The 26,779-nt window shown below is 48.7% G+C and overlaps 11 protein-coding genes and 1 non-coding gene across 12 annotated transcripts; 8 read left to right on the forward strand and 4 right to left on the reverse strand.

Annotated features, from left to right (window-relative positions):
• Positions 1 to 870: 870 nt before the first annotated feature.
• M431DRAFT_481382 (hypothetical protein) lies at positions 871 to 1,386 on the forward strand (the record flags this gene model as incomplete). The annotated part of the gene is made up of 1 exon (XM_024915952.1): positions 871 to 1,386. One exon carries the CDS (start codon positions 871 to 873, stop codon positions 1,384 to 1,386), a length of 516 nt encoding a protein of 171 aa, XP_024775582.1.
• Positions 1,387 to 1,879: 493 nt separating this feature from the next.
• On the forward strand, positions 1,880 to 2,295 carry M431DRAFT_82878 (hypothetical protein; the record flags this gene model as incomplete). Its single annotated transcript, XM_024923230.1, has 3 exons — positions 1,880 to 1,942; positions 2,005 to 2,116; positions 2,180 to 2,295. 3 exons carry the CDS (start codon positions 1,880 to 1,882, stop codon positions 2,293 to 2,295), a joined length of 291 nt encoding a protein of 96 aa, XP_024775583.1.
• Positions 2,296 to 2,919: 624 nt separating this feature from the next.
• Positions 2,920 to 3,002, forward strand: M431DRAFT_t78. Its single transcript has one exon. It is a non-coding gene; the product is annotated as a tRNA-Glu (tRNA).
• A 378-nt stretch (positions 3,003 to 3,380) lies between these two features.
• On the reverse strand, positions 3,381 to 5,046 carry M431DRAFT_494350 (hypothetical protein; the record flags this gene model as incomplete). Its single annotated transcript, XM_024917241.1, has 2 exons — positions 3,381 to 4,066; positions 4,122 to 5,046. 2 exons carry the CDS (start codon positions 5,044 to 5,046, stop codon positions 3,381 to 3,383), a joined length of 1,611 nt encoding a protein of 536 aa, XP_024775584.1.
• Positions 5,047 to 5,455: 409 nt separating this feature from the next.
• On the reverse strand, positions 5,456 to 5,834 carry M431DRAFT_519491 (hypothetical protein). Its single transcript, XM_024920391.1, has one exon. The coding sequence runs from the start codon at positions 5,671 to 5,673 to the stop codon at positions 5,512 to 5,514; it is 162 nt and encodes a 53-aa protein (XP_024775585.1). The 5' UTR covers positions 5,674 to 5,834; the 3' UTR covers positions 5,456 to 5,511.
• A 2,894-nt stretch (positions 5,835 to 8,728) lies between these two features.
• M431DRAFT_507573 (hypothetical protein) lies at positions 8,729 to 11,019 on the forward strand. The gene has a single exon (XM_024918987.1). The coding sequence runs from the start codon at positions 8,830 to 8,832 to the stop codon at positions 10,909 to 10,911; it is 2,082 nt and encodes a 693-aa protein (XP_024775586.1). The 5' UTR covers positions 8,729 to 8,829; the 3' UTR covers positions 10,912 to 11,019.
• Positions 11,020 to 11,134: 115 nt separating this feature from the next.
• Positions 11,135 to 13,561, reverse strand: M431DRAFT_507574 (hypothetical protein). The gene has a single exon (XM_024918988.1). It carries the CDS (start codon positions 13,239 to 13,241, stop codon positions 11,427 to 11,429), a length of 1,815 nt encoding a protein of 604 aa, XP_024775587.1. The 5' UTR covers positions 13,242 to 13,561; the 3' UTR covers positions 11,135 to 11,426.
• Positions 13,562 to 14,108: 547 nt separating this feature from the next.
• M431DRAFT_82752 (hypothetical protein) lies at positions 14,109 to 14,849 on the forward strand (the record flags this gene model as incomplete). Its single annotated transcript, XM_024923208.1, has 2 exons — positions 14,109 to 14,398; positions 14,459 to 14,849. The coding sequence occupies 2 exons, from the start codon at positions 14,109 to 14,111 to the stop codon at positions 14,847 to 14,849; spliced, it is 681 nt and encodes a 226-aa protein (XP_024775588.1).
• Positions 14,850 to 15,096: 247 nt separating this feature from the next.
• M431DRAFT_16202 (hypothetical protein) lies at positions 15,097 to 16,993 on the reverse strand (the record flags this gene model as incomplete). Its single annotated transcript, XM_024912994.1, has 3 exons — positions 16,482 to 16,993; positions 15,866 to 16,417; positions 15,097 to 15,804 (listed from the first exon to the last, which is right to left on the reverse strand). The coding sequence occupies exons 1-3, from the start codon at positions 16,923 to 16,925 to the stop codon at positions 15,097 to 15,099; spliced, it is 1,704 nt and encodes a 567-aa protein (XP_024775589.1). The 5' UTR covers positions 16,926 to 16,993.
• A 2,093-nt stretch (positions 16,994 to 19,086) lies between these two features.
• M431DRAFT_82855 (hypothetical protein) lies at positions 19,087 to 20,909 on the forward strand (the record flags this gene model as incomplete). Its single annotated transcript, XM_024923229.1, has 5 exons — positions 19,087 to 19,541; positions 19,601 to 19,655; positions 19,714 to 19,773; positions 19,829 to 20,357; positions 20,416 to 20,909. The coding sequence occupies 5 exons, from the start codon at positions 19,087 to 19,089 to the stop codon at positions 20,907 to 20,909; spliced, it is 1,593 nt and encodes a 530-aa protein (XP_024775590.1).
• Positions 20,910 to 21,156: 247 nt separating this feature from the next.
• M431DRAFT_412378 (hypothetical protein) lies at positions 21,157 to 24,345 on the forward strand. Its single transcript, XM_024914947.1, has 5 exons — positions 21,157 to 21,424; positions 21,497 to 22,541; positions 22,607 to 23,411; positions 23,461 to 24,239; positions 24,293 to 24,345. Coding segments are annotated over exons 1-5 (2,652 nt in total). The 5' UTR covers positions 21,157 to 21,403; the 3' UTR covers positions 24,295 to 24,345.
• An 884-nt stretch (positions 24,346 to 25,229) lies between these two features.
• Positions 25,230 to 26,530, forward strand: M431DRAFT_481391 (hypothetical protein; the record flags this gene model as incomplete). The annotated part of the gene is made up of 3 exons (XM_024915953.1): positions 25,230 to 26,072; positions 26,255 to 26,478; positions 26,512 to 26,530. 3 exons carry the CDS (start codon positions 25,230 to 25,232, stop codon positions 26,528 to 26,530), a joined length of 1,086 nt encoding a protein of 361 aa, XP_024775592.1.
• Between the last annotated feature and the right edge of the window lie 249 nt (positions 26,531 to 26,779).

Here is a 26,779-nt window from a genome sequence, read left to right on the forward strand (position 1 = left end):
ATGCAGATGGCCAGATTGATGTAAAAGCTGCCCCCCTTCGGGCCGTCGGCCTCGCTCGCACTGGCTCGGCCTGCCGTGAAACCTCATAATCCTAGTCAAGTGAGCATGAACTAGCACTACTGTACTCCGTATGTACGAGTATTCACACATGCACAACAACAGCTCATCTGTTGATCCACAACGGCTGAGACATGCCCTCCCCTGTGACATGAGGGATTGACAATGACACGCCGCTTGATTTGACCGCTCTCTGGCTGGACTGGACGCGGGAGTGGCTTCGATGCGATTCTAATTAGTAATCCAGCGTCGTGTTGCGTTGCGGGCCTTTCAGCCTCAATTCTGGCCAACAGCTAATGGAGGATCCCTAGCAACCTAGGAGGATCCCCTCGGATATCCGTCGGTGGGGAGTTGGGAGAGGAGAGAGGGGGGTTCAGTGGCTCGTGGATACTCGTACGGGGACCCATTGAGTCAAGCCGCAGTTGCGAGAGAAGCGGAGCGAGAGGAGACGGAGGCGGAATGCGGAATTCGAGCGAGGTAGTGACAAGACTATCGCGAGTCTCAGATCAGAGTAGTAGCGGTTGGTAGTTAGTTCGACTGGAGGATAGGCGGAGACCACCTGCTAATTCAGGAGAGGGACATATACGTTGTACGTTATATTCCCGATTGATGTACGGCATAGTGTATAGTCTAAGTTGAATACGCTCGGAGTAAACGACCACGATTCAATAAAATTGATATATATACCCCAGGCCACTCCCTCTCCTGATTGCGAGATCCAAGTTACCAATTGCCTCATCACAGCAATCCCACATCCTCTCTCTTCCAAATCAACTTAATCCTACCAATCAAACCAAGTCCTAATCATCCAAGATGAGCTACTCTCTCTACGACGCCTCCATCCCCCTGGCCAAGAGCGCCCTCAAGTCTCTCACCAACATCCTCAAGCTGGGCGAGGCCTCGCCCAATGCCGCCACTCTCCTCGCCGCCCGCATCCATCCCGACATGCTGCCCCTCGTCTTCCAGGTCAAGATGGTCACCGACACCTCAACCAAGATCGTCGCCCGTCTGACCGGCGCCGAGCCTCATGCCTGGGAGGGCGAGGTTGAGACCTTTGCCGACTGCTACGCCCGCATCGCCAAGGCTGAGGAGATCCTCGCCACTGCCGACAAGGACGTCATCAACAAGCGCCAGAACGAGCTCGTCACCCTTGGAATGGGCTCTGCTGGCACTTTTGAGATGCCCGGCTCCCACTACCTCAACGGCTATGTTCTGCCTAACCTCTTCTTCCACCTCTCTACCGCTTACAACATTATGCGCAAGGAGGGCGTTCCTCTGGGCAAGCAGGCTTACCTTGAGTCCTTCATTGGCCAGTACCTCAAGCAGTAAAAGAAGAAAAACGCAAAAAGGAGGATAGATATCAGAAATTGATGGAGGGAGGAGTAACGACAAACTGGACTCGTTGAAATGAGCTGAAAGAATGACCAAGGCACGGGTTCTATGTTTTTATTCAATGAGCGCTGTTAAACCGCAATACCCTATGGATTGTCCATCGCAAAAGAAGGAGATGGCAATGTATGAGCAGAAAAGTGAATTAAATTACAACTTATTCCCCATCAAATGAAGCACAATTGTCATTGCCTGATATTGCAGCCGTAATACGTGTATTCATGTACAATTACAGAGTGAGGTTGATAAAAATCCTCCGCCAGTCAGCAAGGTACGTACATGCAGCTTTACCTCAGCATCGCCGTCGCGACAAATCTCTACACCAGTAAAGGTACCTCTCCAATTATTATTAAGCCAAACCTCCTCTTCAATTCCTCCCGCCACCAACAAGAGCCACGACGTCCTCCTCCCGCAACATCAGTAGGAAATCACAATGTCGCCGTACTTGTTCGCGCTGCGGCTCATCCAGGCTTTTGAGGATCGAATCATCGACACTGTAAGTGCTCTTTGACAGGCGCACGACTCCCTCTCTCAGCTATCGCTCACGCACAGCTCCAGATCCTCCGCCAGCCGGGCTTCCACAGAGCTGTCGGTCACATCCACCGCGCGATCAATGAGAAGCAGCATGGCCGAAATCCGCACGAGCCGCTTGCGCCGGGAGAAGCTACAGGTACGATGGCGAGTTTTGGAGCTCGAGAGGAGAGATCAAGCTGACGAGAAACTGTACTTGCAGCGGATCCGAACCCGGGAGGCCGAGCAGATGGATTTTTCAAGCATTTCATTGGCGAGCTGAAGAACCAGGCTCGTGGAAAACCAACCGACATCACTACTAAGCCGCCTACGAAGTGAAGCGATGCTCACCTTGAGCTCGAAGCGAAATCCATATACCCGCCACGACTGCGATGATATACCGGTACAGATGAAGAAGTCGTTGGCCTTTAGCTGTTAGAGAATAGCTACGCGCCGAATATCTCGCTCTCGCACATCGTCGGGCGGACACCGAACCGAAACGCCGCACGTTAACCATCGCCACTCCGAGCATCAAGCGCACTCGAATTGGAATGGGCATTGTTAACCCTTCCCTCGAGGTGAACATGACATTGCCGGGCTTAGGCAATGCTCCATCGCTGCGTGCGCATCATATTAAAATGCAGGAAGAGAAGAGCAGACACATGGGCATTTTTTGTTGTATATACCCAAACATTATGCACTGCATGGAGCGTGTCTGTATGATACAAGCTTCAGCGATGGCAAGACGTGGATAATACGTCAATGTTTGATATGAGTCATGATTTTGATACCCCGAATAAAAAGCACATACAACTTCTTTTACATATCTCTTCCACGAATAAGCATTAAATGCCTTGCTTCCAGAATGCTGCAAAATCCAATCTCTTCTCTATGACGGGCATAGGCTTTGTGTTTAGCTCTATAGTGGCCAATAGCACAGCGGCTTTCAACAACAAGCATCCATCCGATATGGTGTAGTGGCTAACATCGCTCGCTCTCATCCTTCGAGTGCCGAGCAGCCCTGGGTTCGATTCCCAGTATCGGAGATTTATTTTTTTCTACATCATCCCAGCACACGGTTCCACCTTGGCGATGTTTTGTTTTGCTTTTTCTCTTTCTTTTCTTTTTTGGTATGCTTTACTAAGTGCTCTTGATAAAATGCGTACGTTAGTTATCCTTTGAATTGTGCTACGTATATAAGCATCCATTATCTAACACTCAAACTGCGTGGTATAGACCAATTGGTAATGTTATCCCAAGTGAGCCAAAGAGTAGCCTGTCCAGTCATGTAGCGGCTGAAATCGCCTGGTATCTATCAGCCAAACCGATACCCGCGCTTCTCTAAATACAAAACATCCCTGACCATACACCAAGCGGTTACGTATAAGCTATGCGCATTCGATCTAATCCTATCACAACCATCCTCATGCTGCAAACTGGCCCCAGTCTCCCCAATTGGGCGGGAGGCCAATATCAAGGTTTGCTTCCAGGGCATCTTCCACAGCGTCCAGGTTAAAGTTAGGGTCAATGTGCCCAAACACATCCTGGCCTGAAATCGCGTCAATGACGGAAAAGTCAATGACATTCTCAAAACCCAGGTTAGAATTCATGTTCGAGGGATCCCCTGATGGAGTAGGACCCAGATCTTGGGTAACTGGCGCATCTTGATCATCCATTACGGGCTTTGACGGTACTTCAGCTGGCTGAGGGCTGAGCTCCTTGGCCAGAGTGTTGGCCGCTCGCTCCATTTCTCTTAGAACGCCCTCTCCAAGCCCAGCGACGACTCGGGCGCTCCAGTAATGTTCGCTATAAGACCGAAGGAGGTCGCAGTTTCTTTTAAAGGCATTCATTGCTCGCGTGCGGAACATTGGTAATCGGCTGTGTCTCATCTTTCGATACTCGACGCTTAGAGCGAGCGACACTGCGTAGGGAATAAACGGAAGAGAGCTTAGGCAGTCCCTTGGTACTGCGCACGCGATGCGTTCGGCTGCAAGTGAACGACGGGCATTGGCGGATGGTGGTGGCAATGTTGAGGCTGCGATGATTGTTCCTGGCCTAGGAAGCCGGCACGATAGTATTATGACGGCATGATAAAATGTTTCGATGGTAGCTAGTAAAGTTGGTCAGAAATTTAGCCACACACGGCTCGTCTACGGAGAGCTTACCAATGAGAGATGTTGGGACTTTCAAGGCGTCTGCGTCCACAATCATTGCTTCGAGAACGGGGAGATCAATGTATGCGACTTTATCGAAGCCAGACACTTGCGCACTAGGGCCTGGGCGATACAACTCCACCACTTTATCCAGCCATTGTGCCACGGATAGCAGAAGCCGAAAGGCAGGCTGTCGTTTCTTGATGCAAGCGTCGAGATCCGCCCCAATATCTCTCTCATGGATCAGGCACGGCCGTCCATACATGGCGGCATTTATTCTATCCAGCGCCCAAACTGCGCAAAAGAGATTTTCTAAATCACCAAAATTCGGCCCATCATATCGGAGAAGGTGTAAACCCAAAGTTTGGATATGGTGAATTGCTCTACCCCCAAGCTGAGCCGGTAGATCGGATTCTTCGGCGCAGGTAGGCTGAGTATAGAGGGATAACATGGTGAGCGCTTGTATGTGTACGACTCTATCAGGAATAATACTTGTTTCCAAAATGGCACGGACCGAGGAAGATAATGCGCTGGAGAATTCGGAGGGCCGCAGTGGACTGGGACCTTTATTCTTAAGACGCAAATATGGAGTCATCTGGGGGTCAGAGCCGGCTGCCAAACAAGCAAGTTGTCGTAACACGATGCTGGAAGGGTTGTCTGTAGGCCCATTAAGGGCAGCCTCGGGGATGACGGGAAAGATGGGATGAACTCTCTGCAAAAACAGTGCTTTCAATCGGAGATAGTCCTCTTCAGGGGGCAAGCAGGATAAGCAATGCTCTCGTACAAACGGGAGCATAAAGCTGTCCATGACAGGTGGAGGGCGTGAGGTGATGAACTGGGACGGCTGTCCAGTAGTAGCCGCGGGAAACCAGATGCCCACATCTCCTTTCTGTGATGAGGCACGAGTCACGCTCGGAACAGCTGCTTCCATGAACATGCCCTCTGGGTTCAAGTCGCCCACGAAGCGTGACGACTGCGGTCGCGCGGCAATATCCTGCGCAATCTGTGCTGCAGGCGTATTTGCTTGCGTTTCGCCATGGCCGAAGGCTCCTGGAAGGGGTCGCCGTGAGACGGGTGATGAATGAGCGTTTAGACCAGTTCTGCCGGCTGGTGTCGCGGCGTCCTCTCCGCCAAGCGGCCTCATGCGGACTGAAGGCGTGAGAGACGATCTAGAAGTTCCAGGCCTTGTCCTAGTGTTAGAATTTTGACAAATATGGAGGGTGATACGGCAAGGCCTCACGAGGATTGAGAAGGTGACGTTTCCAGCAGGCCTTTGTGGTCTTCGAGGGAAGCGTCATCAACCATGGCGTCTTCTGCATGGTTGCATTTTCGCTTCAAAACCGTTAGCAAGCAGGCCGTACGTCTAGACATCTGGCAAAGGAAAGGTGACAGGAACCAGGCATCACGATACCTTCTTGCGCCTGCACGACAGACAGGCCTGCTGGACCTGTCGTCGTTTCACGGGCAAACCGCCGCGGGCGGGATCTGACGCGACGAACTTTACTTTGCGTGCCGGCACGGCCATGGCGACATTGCCTTGGTGAGCAGGTTGAGAATGGATCATTCGGCACCCGGAAGCGCCGTCATCTTCTGTCTTCTCAGGATGGCGGGCTGGGCCAGAGGAGGCAGAATGAGCAAAGGATTTGATCAGTCTGAAGCAAAAGAAGCATGACGGGTGTGAACATGACTTGGCCGTCAATATTATGGGGTCCAGTCCGATCGGTGGTAACCCGGAGGAATCAGCTGGAGCGTTAGGGACGCTGGACAGTGCTAAGCGGTTAGTGGCCGTTAGCAGGCGCTACAGGGCTCCTTAGCCGCCTGCCATTGTCCCGTCCTGGGTGGCTCGGTCAGCTAAAATTGGAAGCGAAGGCTTGGGCTGTTGACGGCATTTGTTACGTTACGACCCATCAATGCGTATTAATCATGGGACATCAAATCATCCATACCGACTTTGATCGTGCCCATCTCGCCTTTCGGCAATCTTGGGCACTTATCTGCGCATGCAGCCTTATCTCTGTAAAAAGTACGAGGATGTACATGTTCCCACCCGTGCTAAGCCCTGCAGCATAGGTACATGTACCTGCGCCGGCCACTGAGCTTAAGTGGACAGGGCATGGACAGGACATGCACGTATTAGTCATTGATCAATCTCAACATTTCACATCAACATGAATCCTTCAGACAAACATACCGAAGACGCTCCGTGCTGTAGAATCTTAGGTGCCTATTCATTGACTTCTCCTGCATGATCTTGTGAGTCACCTCCATAATCCCCTTCACTCAACACTGAATCACGTACTTGCATATCGTTGTGAAGGCAGTCAAGAATTCTTCATTCACGCACCAGTCCTTTAAAAGTGCAAGGTATGCTGCCAAGTATCATGTACGAGAATCACCGATGCCCGGTGCTATCGTCAATCCCAAGACATGAAAAATTCTGAGAATCACCATTCTATTATTTGACAAAGTGACTGGATGACAAAACCCTGTGATTGATAGCAATCTGGTCACTGTATGACATTCACGCTTTCAACACCACGAGGAGGCGTGATTATGAGCCGTCCAATCTGGTCTTGTCGCGGTGGTCATCTCATATTTGCTCTTCTCATATTTGCCCGGTGGTCTTGTCCATGCACCATCAAACGTGATAATGTGACTCCATGGTAGAGCAAAGTGATGGCAATGATGTTCTTGCATCTTGCTACCGATTCCCTGTAATTCGCCATCTGTATATAAGCATGCGAATTCCTTACAACCAGGTGCATCTGAGAGTAATGCACTTTATCCTCCGCGGTTACAAGACACCACAGTTTAACACATACAGTTTAACTGAGAGACTTCACCATGATGCCCCTATTTGACATCGCTTACCTTGTGCAGCAGCAAAACAGACAGGCTGCTGCTGTGCATGAGGCACCAATGCCACCATCTGCTCCTCGGCTCTCTAATACGCGATCAATGGATGATCAACAGTCAAATGCCGCTCGGGAGCAGTACTATCAATTACACCGAGAACCTATCCAGAGGCCCTGGTACTATCGGAAACGGATGCTGCCATTTGCAATCGTCATGACAGTGTTCTCAACAGTCCTTAGCTGCGTGATGTTGGCAGTGACATTGACACGAAAGTCCATCTTTATGATGAAGTCACATCCAACGAAGACGATAACACTGTCCGCGATAACCATGACAACACACTCTACTACAAAAACCAGTACTTTACAGGACAGGCCGAATGTGGTGACTATATCGAGCGGCCCTTCCCTATCATTGACCACAATGCTGAGCGCGCCGCCGTCTATGACTACATTATCATGACCACTGCGGTATTACCCAGTATAAGCCCAGCAGCTCCGATCTTCTCATCACCGAATCGCGCTTTAGGCCTTATATTGGCAGTCGTGATAGCAAAGATAATTGTCAAGTTCTGGTCTCTTACATGGAAAGGCACTCTGAGTGGTGGAGGTGTTGGAATGGGTTCGAGACTTACTCGAAAATAAAACATGGCGAAAGAAGGAGCTTTTACGAAAGCTGTAGTAGATGACGCCAGCATCGCGCATTTACCCCATTCTGACGAGAATGGAACTGCTTCTCATGTTTTCATGAATGATGTATGTAAAGCCAACAGTAATGTTGTGGCGTTTAGACTAGATGCCGATGGGTGGCATTTAAACGTCGACGGAATTGTCAACAGGGTGAATTCTGAAACCAATTAATAGAGATGAATGATTGTCTTGATATTTATTTATTTTTCTTCATGTTTACAAATTCGGCTTCCGGTTGGTTGTTTTGTCTTTGTGGTGAGAAGAAAGCCTATGTGCATGCCGCGTCAACAACAAACAACAATCCACCTGTGCTGGTTTATAGTGGGATGATCAGCTAGCATTGTCTTACCTGATATCCATTGTTTGGCTCACATCTACCAACTAGACTACTCTCCCCACATCCAGTTACGCGTTGGGTACCTTCTGCTCGCCCTTGACTCTAAGGGTGCTGTTGGTAGCTGGATGAAAGGTATTCACACACTTAATAAAAAGGCGCGACAGTATTTGTATACTGGAGAACGTTGGGTACTTCAATCTCTTTATCTCTTTATTATCTCTTTATTCCAGTATCTGCTACTATCGCTACACTTGTCCAGTATCCGCTGCTACCTATGTCTATATTCGTCTCGTTTCTAGGATTATCACTTACCACCAAGTGGCTTTGAACCCGATATACGGGATGCTGGCTAGCAGATTTAGAGTGCTAGCTCGTACTTCCCTTAACAAAATCTGCCGCTATCTATAGTCTAAGACATGCAGCCCTCGATAACAAATGCCCATATCCTGGGAAGAGAAGCTGTGCCGGAGATGGTGGGGCCGGCTCTCCGATGCACTCGGGCGCTAAGCCTCAGCAGGCAAAATGTAAACAAAAGCTGCCCGAGTCGAGCATGGGTTGATGCAAGGGCTACACGCATGTATGCGCGTTTATTGCTGTGATAGGAGAGGGGCAAGTCTCTGACGCGGTTTAGGCCATGTGTGGATGCTGTGTGTACAATAGGCATGTTTATCTTGAGCATTAGTGGTTGAAGTCAGGATTCTCCGTTAGGCTTATCTATATGCTCTGATATCCGTTCACACGGCTCGTCCTGATTCATGCCATCATACTATTCGAAAGAATAAAGGTTTCCTTAAAGTAAAAAGAGAAAAGCAATCACCACATATAACAGCTCGTCGATATGGAAGATCTGCACGTTCCTATTGCGTTACGCCGCAGCCGACGATGCTGCGCGCGCACAGCTATCAAATCGGAGGTGCCTCCGGGTGTTTTGACGCCCCCAGAGACTCCCCACGGGAGAAAGAGAGGAGTTCGTTTATCTGATCCGGGCCCTTCTATTATCTCAAGCGGCCTTACGCCAATGGTGCGGCGCACATATCTTGCGACTCCGAAAAGTCGACGGTCAGCTGCCCACATAAGAAGTCCCAGCTCAGCCCCGCGATCGAGTCGGCATACGGCTCTCAATCTTCATCAGCAGACAGTTGATGGTCGTGTTGAACGTCGGATGCGTCGCAATGGCTTCCGTGATTTACTTCACAAGTTTGAACGGGAGAAGCGGCGCAAAGAACAGGCGGCTCAGGCTCAGATTGCTCAGCTCAAGGCTGATGTCAGGGCTAGAGACAATGAGATTTACGACTTACAGAATGCAACGGTCATTATGGACACAGAGAGGGTATGGTTTCTAGAGCGGCAGGTTGAGGAGCTCAAAGATGAGCTTTCGAGGAACTCAGTTAAAGAGGGATTGACTCAGTATTACAGCTGGGCGAAGCCATCAAGTGATGCCTTAAAAGACGATTTAATGGACACGGTTCAAGATGGTGATCATTTCGGCGACAGCACCATGTTACAGTTGCAGGCCAGCACACCGGCAAGGGGAAGATCCTTGTTTATGACCCCTCCTGCAACAAGTCCGCGCATGCCTGCATCTCCATGCTTCCGAGCTGCCTCACCAACACCCTCCTCTCGCGATACTCCGTTGTGTTATCCGGACTCAGATAAGCAGCTACTTGAAGAGGAGATTGCATCACTGCATTTTGAAGTGCACAGATTGACGGCAACTTTGGATTCATATCATGCTCTTAGTGCACGCATTGGCGATGCGCTATCAAATGACCCTCCAGAGAGAAGCAGAGCCTTTTCTACCCTTGAGGCTGTCGAGAGCCAGGTCCAGTTACTACTACAAACCATGTCCGAGCGGGCTGCTGCAGCTTCGCATCTCACGTCTGCCATTAGCGAGTTAGGGTTTCCCGGCGATGATGCCAGCGAAATGGTTTTGTCGCTCGCGGCTGGCTTTCGTGCTGCTCGTATCGAGCTAGAATATCTCACACCGGGAGAAATATCTTTACCGCTCAGTTCTCGTGGCGCCCAGGTGCTGGATCTTCTGTTGATGCGCCTGAGAGAATTGACAAAGAAGTCCAAAGAAGATGACGAGTCTATTAACGAGTACCATGAGATTGAGCAATCCCTACGCAGACAACTTGACTCACGAGTCTCCGTCATGGATGAGCTCAATGAGAAAATCGTGGGAGTATACCGCATGCTTGACGAGAAAGATAATCGTGTCAGAGAGCTTGAAGTTGGCAACGACCGACTCAAAGGCGCGGTTGACAGCTATGTTCGTGATATCGCAGAGCTTGAAAAGCTCGTAGCACGCATGGAGAAGGAGCACCGAGAATTCACGAATACGCATACTTCTCGGCGAAAATCGAGTGATGATTTAATCATAGCTAAAGATACTATCATCGCCGAACTGGAAGCTAAGATTGAAGACGCAGTCGTTCAAACTGCAGAGCTTCTCAAAGAAATGAGCGCTACCGAAGTTTCTCTGACTAGGCAAACGGCTGCCATGAGCAGACAGCACAGAACGGCCCTCGCACTTCGAGATGCTCGAGTCTCCGAGCTGCGAGGTGATATTGATAGAGTCAACGATTCACTACAACTCGCGCAAGATACTATCCACGCTCTCCGGATAGAAAATAGCGGGATGAAGGGTCAAATGGAAGAAGAGAGGAGAAAAGCCAAAGATGCCATGGATTCGATGAAGGAGGAGCTGCAAAGAGTCTTGCGATTGAGCCAGAGTTTCCTTGGTGAGACTAGCAGTGATCCGAGCAGCAGGTATGGTAGTAATGAACCAGATACACTTCGGGCGGTTGTACGTTCGGGAGAATATTTGGAAAACTTGCGGCGGAGAGGAAGTAAAAGATTGAGGAGGAGATATGATAGTGGTCTGGAGCTTCTCAATGAGGACGATGTGGACATTTGAAGCGGATGATTTTGCACAGCGATATATCAACTTACAAGACCTGCATGCCTGGCGTATCAATAGTTGTTCTTCAAAGTTATGCTTTTACAATAAAAATATTTCTCGCTCATATTTCGCACGATTTACTTGATCTATCCAGAGCTACTTGATCATCCTTCAGGTCTATATGTAATTATTATAATTTGCAAACCGTCACGGCCTCGCTGTACATGTCACAAGTCTGGCAAGCATTAAGAAAGAGTAAATTAAAGTAAAGACATCAACTTTCATAAAATTTCATCCATCATATAACATTAGATACCTATGAAGAAAGCAAATACTTAACCAGTAGATCATCGTTCGCTATGCGGCTTGCTGAGGCTGTGTGTTGTAGTATGAAAACGTGCTAAACGGAGTCAAGAGCAAATGCATAGAGACGCGGTACAAGCTCCCCCCAACAGCGAGAGAACCCAAACCCAAAAATGAATGCCAACTTTTCCTTCTCGTCAACTATCCCCGTTCAGGGCGTGTTCCCTTTATTTGTTAAACTTCCAATTGGGCGTGTAATCCGGATGCAGCTCCAAATCTAGGACCAGGGCTCGGAACAGTTCGATGGGCATGAAGTTGGCCTTGAGGAACGCGTCGTTGAAGTCCTTCTCAGACATGGCATTGCTCTCCAAAACCTCCCTGCGCAGCTCAAACAGCTGCAGTGCGCCGAGCATGTAACCAGCCTGGTAAAGGGGGCCGTAATCCCCGTTAAACGACCTTCTAACTTCACCCTCGGCAGTGGACCTTTCGTGGCCAACCCACTCAACCAACAGGTCAATGCATTCTTGGGGAGACATAAGTCCGAGATGGAACTTGAGAGAGAAGATGATGCGGGCGCAGCGGTGCATTCTCCAGAACATGGTGCCGATGCGGTCTTCGGGAGTCTCGAAGAAGTCGCCGCGCTCCCAGAAGACATACTCCCAGTACATGGCCCAACCTTCAATGCTGAAAGGCGTGGTGAAGATCTGCCTGTGGCTGTTGTGTCGCTCGCTCATGTAGAGCTGGAGGCGATGGCCGGGAATCATCTCGTGGAACGCGGTTGCGCGGGCAAAGTGCCTGTTATTGCCGCGCATCACCATCTTCTTCAGCTCATGGGGCATATCGGCAGTTGGGTAGGCAACCATGATGAGAGGGCCGCCCAGGAAGAATGGTGCGACCTTTTGCATCTCGGGGCTCATCATTGTCATGCGAGACACCTCCTCTGCCAATGGCGGGACAGTGACTAGATCATGCTCCTTGACAAAGGCGGCACCCTCGCGGACGAGCTTCTTCACAAAGCTTGTTTGTTCGCCGGGAGGGACGGCGTGCTTCTTGACAGAGTCGAGAGCCTTCTTCCAGTTGTCACCATAACCAAGCTCCTCGGAGGCCGCCTTCATCTGCAATTCACAGTAGTGGAACTGTTCCTTGGCTAGAGTGATGAGCTCCTCGGGCGAGTAGGGAATCATCTCGGCCTCCAACTCAGCCAGCAACGCCTCTCTGCCAAGAGGCTCGCCGATGATATCGCCAGTCTCCCCCTGGTGCATTCCCGCCAACTTGTTCTGGATCAGCGGGATGAATTGTGACATTGCAGAGTCGGCTTCCTTCCACGGGGCGGTAGCCCACCAGTCGAACATGGGATCGTACGATGAATAAAAGTTGAAGAATTCCTGGAGATGGCCTCGCAGCTCTGTGACCACCTTGGAAGCTCTGAAAGCAGCCGTCTTGCTAATCTTGATTCTGTCATTCTCAATGCCGTCCTTGACCTGGTTGACCAGCCTTGCAATGTCGTCGAGTTGCTGGGCGACCCGCTCATTCGACAGGGGGTCGACGTCTCGGCGAGCTTCGCACAGCGTTGTGATGAGCTGTGCAAAGGGAATCAAGCGTTGGATCTCCTTGTTGGCCTCCTTCTGGGCATACAACTGGTGGTTCTTGCGCCTGAGGAAGTTGCGGAGAAGCAAGAAGTCGATCTTGTCCGACTGGTTGAGGGCTTCAAAGTCGAGACTGAATAGGGACTTGAGCTCATCTGAAAAGTAGCGGCGCAGCCGTTCGTGACGGCCGGGAGAGACGGAGATGCTGTAAAAGACCTCGAGCTCCTCGACGTCGACTCTGATCCTCCTCACGCGATCAGGCAGCGATTCGGACGTAACAGTTTGTGCTGGCTTTGGCAACGCGACCCAAAGGTCGTCCATCTTGATGTTACCGCCACTTGGGCTGGTACCGCCACTTGCACTCGACACGCCGCTGCCATCGAGAGACGGGTCAATGGACGGCGCAGTCGACTGGATTGTCGACTGGGCCGTCTCAACCTGACTGGTATCACTCATGATGAAAGCTTCCTAATCAGTAATAATCAAATTGGAATGGAGTCTCGTGTTGAACAATGGGCAGCTCGTTGCTGTAAGCTCCACGCTAGGGAGTTACTACTTTTACGGTGAGGGGAGAAGCTTTTGCAGTGGGAAAAGAAAGCTCCTGACATTGTACCGTTGATACGCGCGAATCTAGTTTAGTGGTTCTGTACGTGTTTATGCCGGGCATATGTCGAGTTGCATAAAATAGTGTACGAGTCCGTCTCCGTAATGCTCCGGCTTCTTGCGAGTCGGCAATAACTCAGCCGACAACGGAACTGTCCATGATAGCGAGGGCACAGTTGGCAGCATCTTGGCGATGGGGGGTTTGAAGGAATCAAAAATGTTTTAAAAGGGAGGAGATTTAGATTTTGTAACAGTGAAACGTTAATACGAAACAATAGAGAAACTGGCAACCTTCTCTAAACAAACGGTATCGCCGAAAGGCCAATTTCCGATCAGCCACAGCTCGCCATTCCCTCACGGTCCGAGAATTGCCCAAAACGGCTTACAAATGACTTGTGCCGAAAGCCGGTGCCGACGCCTTATCATGTACTAGCAGAGAAAAAGGCGTGGGTTTGATTTGATAATAGTTGGTGCTCTTCACTCTGTCTGACAGGATGGAATTGAAACTTTTCAAAACTGTGATACACCATAGAATATCTGTTTCTCGAAGAGGAAGAAGAAACCAGCCGGAAAAGTAAATACGAGAAAAAAAGAAAAATGGCATCAACCCCTTTTCGCTCGATTCTGCGGCGTCAGCTCCAGTTAGCGTATCGCCCACGACCCCAGTTCCGGGCCCAGTCATCTACACCAAATTCATCCCAGACTCAGACGCAGGGCAAAATGTCACCAGAGACGGCAAGCAGCAGCCTACCTACAGTCTCGCCATCAGCACAAAATGTGGTCGCACCGGTTCCCATATGGCAGCGTCTGGGGCCGATAACTCGCGTGGCTCAAGCGTATGCACGATCTCAGAAGAAAAGGCCTTATGTGACTCAGACCATAAGCACCATTTTCATCTTCTTCAGCGCCGACATTGTCGCTCAGAGCATGAATGATGATGACTATGACCCTGTGCGGACGGTGCGGAACGTCTTCATTGGAGCTGGTACCGCCATTCCGGCATATAAATGGTGAGAAAATTGCATTGGAGTTTGGGGAGAATATTAATGCTGACGGCCTTCGGTCTATAGGTTCCAGTTCCTCGCCAAAAACTTCAATTACTCATCTCGTGCAGCGTCTCTAGGAGTCAAAATCGTCATGAACCAGCTTCTGTTTGCCACGTATATGAATGTCTACTTCTTCAGCATGCAAGCCCTTCTCACCGGCGAGGGTATCAACGGCGCTGTCCAGCGTGTCAGAGACACTCTGCTCACAAGCTGGATCAATTCATGCAAAGTATGGCCTTTTGTTATGGCATTCAACCTTTCCTATGTGCCTCTGGAATACCGAGCCCTCTTTGCTGGAATGGTGAACCTCGGATGGCAGGCCTATCTGAGTCTCTTGAACAGGTGGGCTGAGCTTCGCCAGGCTGAAGCTGCACAGATGGCTATTCAGCCTGTGGCGATTGCTCAAGCGGCATGAGGTTATGTTATGTATAGGACTAGAATGATTTCATGCGTTTATAAAGGGCGATGGGGGATAAAAGGTTTAGAGCTTGAATTAGACGGCAGGCACTGTTTTGCGAAAATAGTTGGACTTTATTCTTGATTTGAATCAATGTATTTCATATTTGACATCCTGCAACTATATGTTCTAGAAGTATGAATTGCCGTAAAACAAAAGGCGGCGCAATTAAAAAAAGATAACCCCAGTCCACCCATCATCCCCCTCATACTTTTGCAAGTTTGACGTAACAATCCTTTGGTAAATTTACAAAACATTCATGAATGTCCGGACTGTTCAACGACCCATCTAGTAGCTGGAACTCAAAGTTCCATATTAACAATGTCATTACTGTTCGTAACTTCATATACGCCAGCCTTTTCCCAAAGCACTGCCTAGGGCCCGCCGAGAAAATGAGAGTCGGCCCTGCATTCGGGTCAAAGACTTCTTCTTCTTTACTCCCGTCAGCACTCTTAACCAACTTAAGCCACCTCTCTGGCTTGAACTCAGATACATCGTCTTCCCAACTGGGAACGCGGTCTTTGGACTCCTGTGACTCCGGAGAACGCAACGACTCGGGGATTGGTAAAGCTGGCTCGGTCAGGGACGGGCCGGTGACGGTTAAGATGACATCAGCGCCCTTTGGAATCGGATATCCGAGGATTTGCGTATCGCAAGTCGCTGTTCGGGCAATGAGTGTCGCAACAGAGCCGCAGCGAAGGGCTTCTTCCATGACGGCATCCAAGTAAGGCACTGACGTTCCACAAATCTCTTCCATTGTTGGAAACCGAGAGTCTCGGTAAGCGTCGGAATGAGCCTGTCGTAGGGCATCGCGAAGGCGAGCCTGGACGGACTGGTAGGTCGACATGAACTTCACCCACCATGATAGGCTGGCGGCCGTGGTATCGTGACCACCAAGGAGATATCCAAGAATCTATTCAAAGTTGCATTAGCATATTTCATCACTCAGACGGATTCTAACACGCATGTCTTACCTCATCTCGAATTGCAGGCGAGTAGTAATCCGGCAACCGGTCAGCCTCCTTGGCAGCATTCATCTCTCGCCATAATAGCTGATCAAGTGCGCTCTTGCATCCTTCTGCACCAGCTGAAGTTAGTCTCGGTAGACTCCGATCTATCTGTCGTTTTACCAGAGCCCTCCTGTTCCACTGGGCTCGTGCATGTTTTGGTTTGAGCAACGCAAGGAATTGCGAAAAGGTGGGAAACGGACTCGCTTGAGCTATGGATACCATTTTTGGGATGTCGAGGAGAGCCTCCAGTTCCGGTATGGCTCGAGCTTGCGAAAAATAGACTGGTCCATCTTCCATCGTTGGAAAGGTGGGATTGGTCGACTGCACATGAGCAATTTCATGCCGTAGCGCAGACTTTGTATCCTCCATACCAAAGGCGACACCGCATATCATGTCGAGGGTCGCTGAGTAGAAGTCATTTCCTGCCTCAAAAGGGCCGCCATGAGCCTTGAATGCCTTGAGGTTCCACAGAGCAACAAGAGCAGTGGCTTTCTCATATACGGGAGGCGCTGAGACCTATCATACTGTTAGTCTATAATTCCCGAAACGTACATACAGTATTTTGTTAGTTGAGACGAACCTTGTTGAGAAACTTTGGTGTCATGAGGTCGCGAACAAGTTTCTTGTTGAACTTGAATTGAGGATCCGCAGTTGGCATTGCGAAATGGAAATTCGGAGTCACAACGCCAAGCAACTCTTTATTCCTTATCCCTCTGTCAAATTCCTTTGACCGGCGTGAGCAAATGTCCATGACTTCACGGTAGTCGGACACGATGATTGTCGGTGTGCGGAACGGAAACAGAAAGACTTGAGACACTGGCGATCCATGTTCCCGAGGCTGACTCCATACCCATTGCCGACGGTATCGTACACTTTTCATAAGAGGAATATCCCCAAAGAGTCTTTTGGCAGACTCATGGTTATATGGAATACCTGGCAAAGGCCTTGGCAGCGCGGCAAGGTAGAGCGTATAGATCAAGATTAGGGCGATCGACCCCTCGATGAGAATCCAAAGCCAAGCCATAATACCGATATATTACTAGTTGCCAGCATGCCAATACTCGTACCAGGTGCCAGGTAGATGGTTAGTGAATTTTTAATAAATAAGTCGGCAGTGGACGGCCAAGACATAAAAAGCAACTGCCGGATTGGAACTAAAGAGAGTATCCAGTTTTGGCAGCCGGGGTCTAAATAGGCGAAAGGACTTGAACGTACGACGGTCTAATTAGGATCGACAAATGCATTGAAAAATGCGGACAAGGTTCAACGCTTACAAGCTCGATTAATATGCACTTTTCGGCTGTTCGGCAAGAGATCCAGTATTGGCAGTTGACACGAGCACGGGCCAAACTGAAGTCTGATTCAATTGCTCAAGCCGTCTCTTGTGATCCACAGCAGCGGGCTGTCCGTTTCCACGGAGTAGAAGCCTTTTTTTCTTCTCTCTCTCTTCGACAGGAATAGTAATTGAACTTGACAACTTGTGTGTGTTACAGGGGCTTATCTTCATTTGAATCATTACCTATGTATCTTGCTGCATGTCTTGCATCTCTGTCACGTGGTGAGAGGTTCCGAAGATGTTCAGCCCCAAATGTAGGGAGGCTCGAATTGAGATTCTAGTCTTGTTTGCGCGCGTACTGTTTGCCGACGGAACGTTGATATGTAATGTAACCTGATGGACAAACAAAACTAGAAATCATGCACTAGTGGATAAGTCGCATCATTGTCTTGGCCATTATCTTTCTCTACAAGCGGTGCAACTGTTCGTTGGTCGACCCTTGTAAGATGAATGAAACCACAAAAGAGCGGCGGACATTGAACTGCTTTGGAATCGAGCACTCGTGTAGCACATACGGATTTTTATCCGCTGATACTACGGGTTACTCATATCCATATAATTGTATACGTGTAGAACCGATTGCCAAAATAGCGTTTTTTTTTTCTCTATTGTTAATAGACGTTTCTCGTCTTCGCTGCTTGAGACTCATTACCAAGTGCGGTGTATGAACATTTGAACCCTGGTTAGCAGGGCAGCAGGGCTGCTCAGATTGGCTGATGAGAGCAACACAAACATGATGTGATTTATTTTGGGGGATTCAAGAGCAAACAACTGATCGATAATAAGCCATCCAATCTATCTAGTAGCATTTGTACTCTATAACCCGATTTTAACCTGCATGCACATACACAGACGTGTACACGCCACTACCAATGCCAAGGTGGGAAAATCACCAATTGCAGAGTCACTACAGGTCTAGATAAAGGATGAACAGTTTATGATGCATGTTTCGGAACACGGCATCTGTTGTTACAAGCCATGCTTATCTTGTGATGCTTTGGAATCGATATGAAGCCTCAATGTTACGTCCGCTCCGGTTGTGTACATGTGGTGCATGTGGTGCATGCATCCTGCGGCCGAATCCTCAGAACGTTGCGTCTTGGAAGCTCAATGACCAAATCTCAATCCCTTGATTCCACTACTAAGATGATGTGGATAAGAGCATCTTATAGACATATTCTCAGCTCACTCTCTTTTCTATCAAGCGAAATTGCCAGCAAAGGTAGAACTAACATCGCAATACCCCTTAAAATGTCCAGGCCGAGGTACAAACATGGACATTTAATGACTTTAATGCAAATATCCATGTCCAAAAAAATCAGCGGCAATCTGCAGTAGCATCGCAGGCCTGTGAAAAAAGACCCGATGCCGCTAAACCAGAGCCCTGTCAGCCAACCGTCCAGCGCCTAAAGAGGCCTAGAGCCAGCGACAAAGTGCCAGGCACGGGACAGTAAGACGTCATCGGACCCCCTAAAGCTGACATCCCAAAATCGAAGCTTGAGCATTTCCGGTGCAACACCAGCGGCGGCCTCGGACCTCGTGACGGTTCATTTCTCTGCCAACCTTGAATACCTCGGCCTGTCTCGACACAAGGCTCAGCCTCGTCTCGGCAAGGCTATCAAAAGACATCCTCGATGCCCAAGGATTCGCCGCCGCCGCCATGCTCTCCAAGCTCTTCTCCACGGCGGTAAAGCTCGCTCTGCCGTCAACGCAAGCGTCAGCGTCGTCGTATCCGTACCGAGCCTTGAGCCAAGATGACGATGACGAGAACCCAAACGATGGCGAGAGGCCAGATGAGCCCTCCCAAGTATCCGATGCGCAGTCCAAGGTTCATCGAGATGCCGCGGCCATGATGCTCATCAAGCTCGGCCGTTCGCCAGACGAGCTCATCACCGTTTCCCCCGCCGACGATGCCCGTATCCTTCGTCGCATCGACCTCGCCCTTCTTCCGCTCATGCTGTCCGTGTACTTTCTACAAGCCCTCGACAAGGCTACGCTGTCATATGCGTCCATTTTCGGCCTCATCGACGACACGGATTTGGTGGGCGACGAGTTCTCGTGGCTGGGTAGCATTGTTTACTTGGCGCAGCTCATCATGCAGCTGCCCTTGGCATGGGCCTTGGTCAAGCTGCCGATCGGAAAATTTACGAGCGCCATGGTTCTTGCATGGGGAATCACCTTGACTGGAATGACATGGGCGCATAGCTTTGGACAACTCATGGCGGCTCGTTTCTTTTTGGGTGCTTTTGAAGCTTGCGTTGGACCAGCCTTTGTTGCTATAACGCAGATGTGGTGGAGGCGAAGGTGCGCTATTGTCTTCAGGCCTCTTATCTATCACTGATGAAGTTAACCTTTTGTCGCAGAGAGCAAACAATGAGAATTGGGTCTTGGTATTGCATGAACGGTTTGACCTGGGTGGTGAGTTGACTACGGCTTTCGTGATATTATTATTGGCTACTGACTAAGGAATGTGTAGTTTGGAAGTCTCATCACTTATGGACTCGCTAGTATAGAGTCCAGCATGAAGCCTTATCAGGTAAATTAACATCATGATTCCTACTCTATCCATGCATACGCTAACGCTGTCCAAGATCATTTTTCTTTTCTTTGGTGCCGTGACAGTTGCGGTATCTGGCGCCATGTTCTTTTGGATGCCAGATTCTCCTACTGAAGCAAAGTTTCTCAGCGATGAAGACAAAATCCTTGCTATAGAGCGACTTCGAAACAACCAGATGGGTGTCATGTCGCGAGAATGGAGAATCGCTCACTTCTTCGAAACCTTGCGAGATCCCAAAACCTGGCTGTGGGTAATCATGATATTTTGCATCTCGGTACCTTCAAATGGTATATCAACGTTTGGACCCCTCATTATCAAGTCTTTTGTGACAGACCCCTACAGAACAATCTTATTCAACGTTCCAGTGGGGTTGTCGCATGTCTTGGTCGTTTCATTGAGTGCGTATGCATCAATGAAGTGGAAGCTCAAGGGGCCAGTTATTGCTCTCTTGTGTATCCCTCCAATCATCGGGTTTTCAATTTTACTGCACTATCCACACGATATTGAGCATAGAGGAATCTTGCTTGCTGGATATTTTTGTCTTTCCACATTCACAGGCATCAGTAAGTGTTTTTTTTTTCGAACTCGCAATCAAGCGCTTCAACAACTAACACCTAACAGCACCGCTCCTCTATTCATGGTCTGCACAGAATACAGCTGGAGATACTAAACGTAAATGTACCTCGGCGTTGGTGTTTATTGGGTCGTCTGCTGGAAATATCGTCGGGCCCTTACTTTTCACACCCGACGAAGCCCCGTCATATTCAAGAGGCTTGCGGGCAAACATTGTGTTCTTCGCCATGGTTGTTCTATTCGTCGGCATTACGTCGCTGTACCTGAAATTTCTCAATTCCGATCATGCTAAGCGAAGAGTGGCTTTGGGAAAGAGTGCAGTTATTCTAGACATGAGTTTGGAGACGGCAGAAGAGGTAGAGCGCATGGAGGCGTTAGAGCAAGCGATGCGAGAGGGAACTCAGAGACTTTCTGAAGAAAACGGAGATACCCGCCTAGGAGGCGATGAAGAGAATGGAGTGCAACCGGATGATGTTAAAGGACGAAAGGCTTTTGCGGACATTACTGACCTCGAGAATGAGGATTTTGTCTTTGTGTTTTAAACTGTGTTGAGTCGGCGCTGGATACCCGTTTTTCGTTTGCATGCATTTCACCTTTTAACAAGGAATACTAGACATTAACTGAGCTTTGAAGCTCTTGCTGCAAGCGTGGGCTGTTTCACAGGGGACAGCTTAATATATGTACCCTGGCTCTGAATCGGCCTTAGCATATATTACATGATTGTCGTGCCGTGGTTGGTTGGAGCACCCCTCACGCACGTAAATGTCGCGTTGCTGCCTCCAGCTGATTCCGTGCTTTCGGCAGGATACATCTCTGCACGAAGTCAACCCAACAATATTGTATTCTGAGGCCTACAAAATATCAAGTGCAGCTCACAAATCTCTTGCAATGCGGAGATATTCCTAGAGTGCACTTGAGACGAGACATGAAAATTACCGAGCAAGGAAACTTGAATTGGAGGCTCTGATGAGCCATTTAAATTGCCCACAGCAATCTAATCACGGTGACCAACGTCGTGGAACCTAGAGATAGTGCCATGTCCGACAAAAATGATATTGTACGAGTTTCCGCTTTGATGGTCTCAGACGATAGGGGGAGCGAGAACTTTGCTAATGCTGTTCCGATTTAGAATAATCTTGGGGGTGCTGATGGGACTCGGAACGCAACAATTGATGCCCCTCTGCGAAAGTTGGCTCATACAGACTACATAGTGGGTTGGATTTGTGCCCTAAGCACGGAACATGTTGCCGCGCAGGTCTTTCTCGATGAAAGGCATGAAGGTCCAGATTATGTATCCCCCAATGACAATAACGATTACACCTTGGGCCGGGTCGGGAGCCATAACGTCGTTATTGCTGTCTTACCGCAAGGGGAATACGGCGTATCAAGCGCCACAGGTGTTGCAAAAGACATGCTGCATAGCTTTCCCAATATCAGAATCGGTCTGATGGTTGGCATAGGAGGTGGCGCACCAAGTTCAAAGCATGATATACGACTTGGAGATGTTGTTGTTAGTGCTCCTCGCGGGGGTAATGGGGGTGTTTTTCAATATGACTTCGGCAAGGCAGTTCAAGGGGGAGGTTTCCACACAACAGGTTTTCTTAATCAGCCACCGACATTTCTTCGGACTGCAGTTAACGGTCTTCAGGCTGAATATGAGATTAACGGTCACCAGCTTGAGGAGGCTATCAACAGTATCTTGGGGAAAATGCCACGGTTAAGGAAGAAGTACGGACGACCGCAACCAAGCAGTGATAGGTTATATAAGTCTACAGTCATCCACCCTTCAGGCACCGAGGAAGACTGCATAAGTTCCTGTGGCAACGATTCCTCGATGTTAGAACAGCGAATGGACCGCACTGAAGATGAGGATAACCCTAGCATCCATTACGGCTTGATTGCCTCCGGAAACCAGGTAATGAAAGATGCCATTATCCGAGACAAGTTAATCAAAGAAAAAGACGTCTTATGCTTTGAGACGGAAGCGGCTGGATTGATGAACCAGTTTCCATGTTTAGCTATTCGCGGCATTTGTGATTATTCAGACTCTCACAAAAATAATAAGTGGCAAGGCTACGCGGCGATGACAGCGGCAGCATACACAAAGGATCTTTTGTACAGGATCCCTCTGTATAAGATTGAGGCGGAGAAAAAGATTAGTGATGTGCTTTCAAGTCAGTCTGAACTAAAATATTGGATGGCTCCGCTAGACAAATACTGATCTGTTGTGTGATGACAGTCGTTCAGGAAGGAGTCGATAAGCTTGTCACTGTTCAACGAAACAAGGATAACCAGGAAATCATCGAGTGGCTTACACCGATTAACTATGCCCATCAACAAAGGGACTTTATGAAAATTCGGCAGCCAGACACGGGTCATTGGTTCCTAAGCTCAGAGGAGTACCAGACTTGGATTGAATCTGACAAGCAGACGCTATTTTGTCCAGGTGTCCCTGGAGCTGGAAAGACAATTATGACCGCAACGGTTATCAACGACTTGTATACCAGATACAAGGACGATGCTGACATAGGCATTTCATATTTGTATTGCGATTACCGAAGACAAAATGAACAGAAAGCCGAAGACCTGGTGGCAAATCTGTTGAAACAGTTGACTCAAGGACGTGCCGCGATGCCGGACTTCATAAAAACCTTATATGCTGAATTCAGGAAAAAGCCAGAACGACCATCTCTACGTAATCTTTCGGAAGCCATGCGATCAGTTTGTCTCCTCTACTCCAAAGTCTTCATTATCGTCGACGCACTGGACGAATGCCAGCCTGCAGATAATTGCCGCAAATCCTTTTTATCTGAGATTTTCAAATTGCAAGAAGGGACAAACGTAAACTTCTTTGCAACTGCACGAAATATTCCGGATATCTTAGAGGCGTTTAAACATAGTTCCTCCCTAGAAATCAGCGCCAGAGATGAAGATGTGCAAAAATACCTGGCCGGGAACATGGAGCGGCTCCCACCATTTGTCTTACGCAACCCCGAGCTGCAAAACGAAATAAAAACCATCATATCCAAGATTGCTAGTGGAATGTGAGTTTAAATAAAAGTTGAATTGGGCTGTGAGTCTAACTATCTCCAGGTTTCTCATTGTGCGTTTACATGTTGATGCACTGGTCCACCTGCCCACTGTAGGGCATGTCAAACAAGCGCTGCAAAATTTGCCCAAAAGGTTAGATGTGACATACGAACGAGCAATGGAAAGAATTGAGACCCAAGGCGATGCCGTTCAAAAGTTGGCCAAAAAGGTTTTATGCTGGCTCATTTACGCAAAAAGAGTGCTCTCTGTGGCCGAGCTTCAGCACGCGGTAGCAGTTGAACCAAATACCAAGCAGCTCGACGAGGAATTCATCCCAGATAAGGAAACTCTAGGTTCTGTCTGCGCAGGTCTAGTCACCTTCGATGCTGAGAGTGATGCCGTACGGTTGGCACATTATACTATCCAAGAATACTTTGAGCGAGACGGGAAACATTGGTTTCAAGACGCAGAAGCTGATATTGCAACAGCTTGCATAACTTACATCTCCTTTGATGTTTTTGAGGATTCTAGGGCTGATATCCAGCAACGCAAGCAGAAATTTGCGCTATATCAATACGCCGTCGGATTCTTCGGGAAACATGCCCGCGCAGTGCCAGAGACGATGCAACTAAGGCAGCTGATACTAGATTTTCTGGGCAATCGCAAGAAGATATACTCCGCCAGCTATACGATAAAAGGGGCTCCTCCAGTTCCAAAGGCCATTCATCTCGCAGCCTTTTTTGGGCTAGAAAGCATAATTGCACACTTCTTAGAAAATGGAAACGACACGAATGCCAGGGATTTCCTAGCGGATACACTCCATTGGGCTGTTAAAGGGGAGTGTACGGGTGCGATGAAGCTGCTGATCGACCACGGTGCTGAAATCGATCAACAGGATATCCATGGTCAAACACCACTCTTCCACGCATGCTATGGCGGCAAGAATGACGCTGTGAAGTTGCTGCTAGAGAACGGTGCCGATGTTGAATGTGCCGATAATTATGAGACGTCGGCACTTGAGATAGCAGTCCGAGATGACAGAGAAGGTATCGTTAAGCTGCTGCTAGAAAATGGCGCCGATGTCAAGTCTCCTAAGAACGGCAGCACATTGCTTTCTAGAGCTATCGATAAAAACCATGAGGGCATCGTTAAGCTGCTGCTAGAAAATGGCGCTGATGCTAACTCTATGTTTGACAACAAGCCGATGCTTTTCACCCCTGTCCTTACCAGCCATGATGGCATCGTTAAACTTCTTTTAGAGCACGGCGCTGATGCTAACTCTATGTTTGACAACCTGCCGGTGCTCGACCTCGCTGTTATGCTTAGATGTGAAGGCATTATTAAGCTTCTTGTAGAGTATGGCGCTGATACTAACTCTGCATTTGATGATACGGCAATGCTTTACATAGCCATCGACGACCTCGTGGATACTTTGTTGCCACTTGCATAACGTCATTGACGTGTCTTTTCTTTGTCACAAATCGATTCCTTTGTTCTTCATGTTTAAGAAACCCTTTGTTCAACAAAGAGTGTTACTAAACCTCGCAGTGTTGACGTGGCCATGAAAGAAGAGCAGCCTGTCAGGGGCTTCACAATGGGAAAGTTAAAGGGAATTGTCCTCGGTCCAAACCGAGATTCGATGCTCACAATGGAATATAAAAGAAAGGAATTTCCCCCCTCCCTTTGGGTTGGAGAAAGACAGGCATTTTTGGATCCCTCACTGCGCAATAACGGCTTACATACAAACCATTTCTTTGTGCCTCTTTGTCTTCATCACTCTTCTCTTGATCCAAACTTCTAACAGGTAACAACCTGTAACAGCCATCAGCGACATGGAAGCCATACGTGCTGCCCCTCAGCCAAATTTAACCCCTGCGGACTATACTGTCGGCTGGATCTGTAGCAACCATATAGAGTATGATGCCGCGCAGCTATTTCTAGACGAAACGCACTCGGGCATTGCGCCAAGTAACCCCAGTTACACATTGGGCAAAATTGGGAAACACAATGTCGTTATTGCAACCATGGCTTACATGCTTCGCGAGGAAGCAACTGCCTTAAATCTTATATGCGATATGCAGTCTGCTTTTCCTAATATCAATATCAACTTGATGGTTGGTATTGGAAGTGGCGCGTCAAGTTCAAAGCACGATATACGGCTTGGAGATGTCGTGGTTGGTACTCCTTGCAATGGCAATCCGGGTGTCTTAGAATATCAAACAGTCCAAGATGGGACATTACGTGAAACAGCACGTCATTTAAACGAACCACAGTCACTTCTTATGAACTCAGTCGGCAAACTTCAAGACAGTTATGCGATAGAGGGTCACCAGATTGAAAAAGATATTAGCAAAATTTTGGAGAAGAAGCCAAGGCTGAGGCAGAAGTACGGCCGACCACAATCAAGCAGCGATAGGCTATCTAAGTCTACAGTCAACCATCCTTTGAACACTGAAGAAGGCGGCATAATTTCCCACGGAAACAACGTGTCGATGTTAGTACAGCGACCGGAACGGGTTCGAAATAAGGCTAACCCCTGTATTCATCATGGCACGATTGCTTCGGTTTATCCTAGAACGATTGCTTCGGTTCATCCTGGCACGATTGCTTCGGGCAGCCAGATAATGAGGGATGCCATCATTCGAGATAAGCTAATTAGCGAAAAGAAAGATATCGTATGCTTTGACACGGAAGCTGTTGCAGTATTTATGTGCTTGGTTCCCGGTTTAGTTATTCGTGGCATCTGCGATTACTCAGATTCTCACAAGAATGAAGAATGGCAAGGCTACGCAGCAATGACGGCAGCAGCATATGCAAGGGATATCGTGCGCAATCTCCTTCCCTCAAAAGTATTCAGGAAAACGATGTTTTGACTGTTGACGGACACCGGCCACTACGAGGTACAGCCACATTCGGCAAGAATGGAAACGTCGTCAGGCTGTTGCTGGGGCATGGCGCGGATGTTCACATTGCTAACGAGAGCATCTCACCATTAACTCAGGCTATCATTTTCAACAATGGAAGGATAATCAGGCTGTTATTAGGGAATGGCGCGAATTCAACTTCGTTGGGCATAGATATGTACGTGCATTTACCACTTGCACGGGCCTTTAGAGATGAGATGAAGGTATAGTCAGGTTGTTGCTAGAATACGGCAGTGCTGGAAATAATGTCGGCAGTTAAGCATCAATATTACTCAATTCAGCTGCTTTTATGCACCTTAGTATGGAACTTCATCGTTGATTATCTGAAAGGTGCATTGAGTGGTAAATCGGACATCAGTTAGATCCCGCTTGCCCGCCTTACAGCTGGGATGAACTGCATGTGTCTCATTTCAATGCGCAGCTACAGTCGCAGGGCTATGTAATCAATTGGCCAAAAA

The sequence above is a fragment of the Trichoderma harzianum genome, assembly GCF_003025095.1.
Source record: "Trichoderma harzianum CBS 226.95 unplaced genomic scaffold M431scaffold_5, whole genome shotgun sequence".
Classification (NCBI taxonomy): Eukaryota; Fungi; Ascomycota; class Sordariomycetes; order Hypocreales; family Hypocreaceae; genus Trichoderma; species Trichoderma harzianum.